We start from the raw sequence: 1,306 nt of genomic DNA, 5'->3' as shown, positions 1-1,306 counted from the left end.
AATCTTATTCTTTAAAGAATATATAAGTGATTTGCCTAGAATTCTTTGCTTTCTGGAAACACTTTATTTGTGTCATACATATTTCAATTGAAACAAATTGGCCATTCATTCTTGTCTTTGAGTGATTTCCCCCACAAAATAAACATTACAGGAGGAGGCTCGACTCAGGTAAACTTAGAGAGCAGGATACAGCTGAAATATATATATGCTTTGCCAAATCTTTGGGATATAAAAGTCATACAAGAAGAAAGAACCTTTAAGATTGAGATCTAGCCATTCAGAAATACATACTTCTCACGCACAGAACCATCGCCGAAAAGCAACTAGAGTACCAGACCGACTGTCGTAAATTAGAAGACGAGGTCAGAAGAGCAAAACTTGAAAGCAAGCAGTGCAAGGATGAGATCCAGAAGCTGAAAGAGGATGAGGTGCGGAGAGTTGGCATGCTTCACTCAGCCTTCGTGTCATACTTTAATGCATCTCCAACATCACCTGGGCAATTACCTGCCGAAAAGTTGTAGCACATGTTCGAGCATTTCATTTTAAATTTACTGATTTTTTTTCTCACTTAAAGAACAATGGAAAGAAAGTGGAAGTTCATAAGAAGCTTAAAGTTAAAAGGGAAATAGGATTTATTTAATTTTTTGAGATTTGCTCATTTCTCAAGACAATAAAACAGTTGCATTAATTACTGTACTTTTCACTGCCATCATGAAACATGAATTGATCATTTTGTTTGGAATATGATAACTTTATATATGAAACAAATAAAGATGGATAGATTGTATATAGTTGAGGTGTCTATTTTATCACTATTATAAGTTGGTTTCAGTGCGTTAAACTTTAACTGTGGCTTGCTTTTAACTGTACACATGTTCACATAGAAATCAATGTTACACTCAAATATGGCTTAATGATTAGAAATTGCATTAAATGTTTATAGAAACACCAACTGAAAAATGTTGCAGACATATTGATATATTGCCTGTACTACAGATTGTTCCATTAGATTTATCGCTTATTGATCATGATTTCACAGGGAAAATGGCCTTTTAGACTAAGTAGCAATATGTTTAATTAAGCTTTGATATGAAAATTGTCTTATTTACCATGTATGCTGACTGGTGCATTCTCTCATTGTGACATATTAATTCTTGCACATTGAGCTACATTGTAGTAAAATTATATAAAAAAAAGCTTCATTCTGCTTAATTACAAATTGTTACTTACTGGAATTAATTGTTTAAGGGCACCCTACTATTCTTATAGAATAGTAGGGTGCCCTTAGACAATTAATTCCAGTAAG

General features: G+C 33.2%; 1 protein-coding gene across 1 annotated transcript in view; it reads left to right on the top strand.

The window, feature by feature from the left end:
- Window positions 1–1,300, top strand: part of LOC119587784 (leucine-rich repeat-containing protein 45-like) — a gene marked incomplete at its 5' end in the record, with an annotated part of 1,589 nt that extends 289 nt beyond the window's left edge. Inside the window, 1 exon segment of the mRNA XM_037936480.1 lies at window positions 305–1,300. Coding sequence (XP_037792408.1) covers window positions 305–521 — 217 coding nt within the window.
- Between the last annotated feature and the right edge of the window lie 6 nt (window positions 1,301–1,306).

Source organism: Penaeus monodon, chromosome 23 (genome assembly GCF_015228065.2).
Source record: "Penaeus monodon isolate SGIC_2016 chromosome 23, NSTDA_Pmon_1, whole genome shotgun sequence".
NCBI lineage: Eukaryota > Metazoa > Arthropoda > Malacostraca > Decapoda > Penaeidae > Penaeus > Penaeus monodon.
This window is presented reverse-complemented; position numbering and strand designations above follow the sequence as displayed.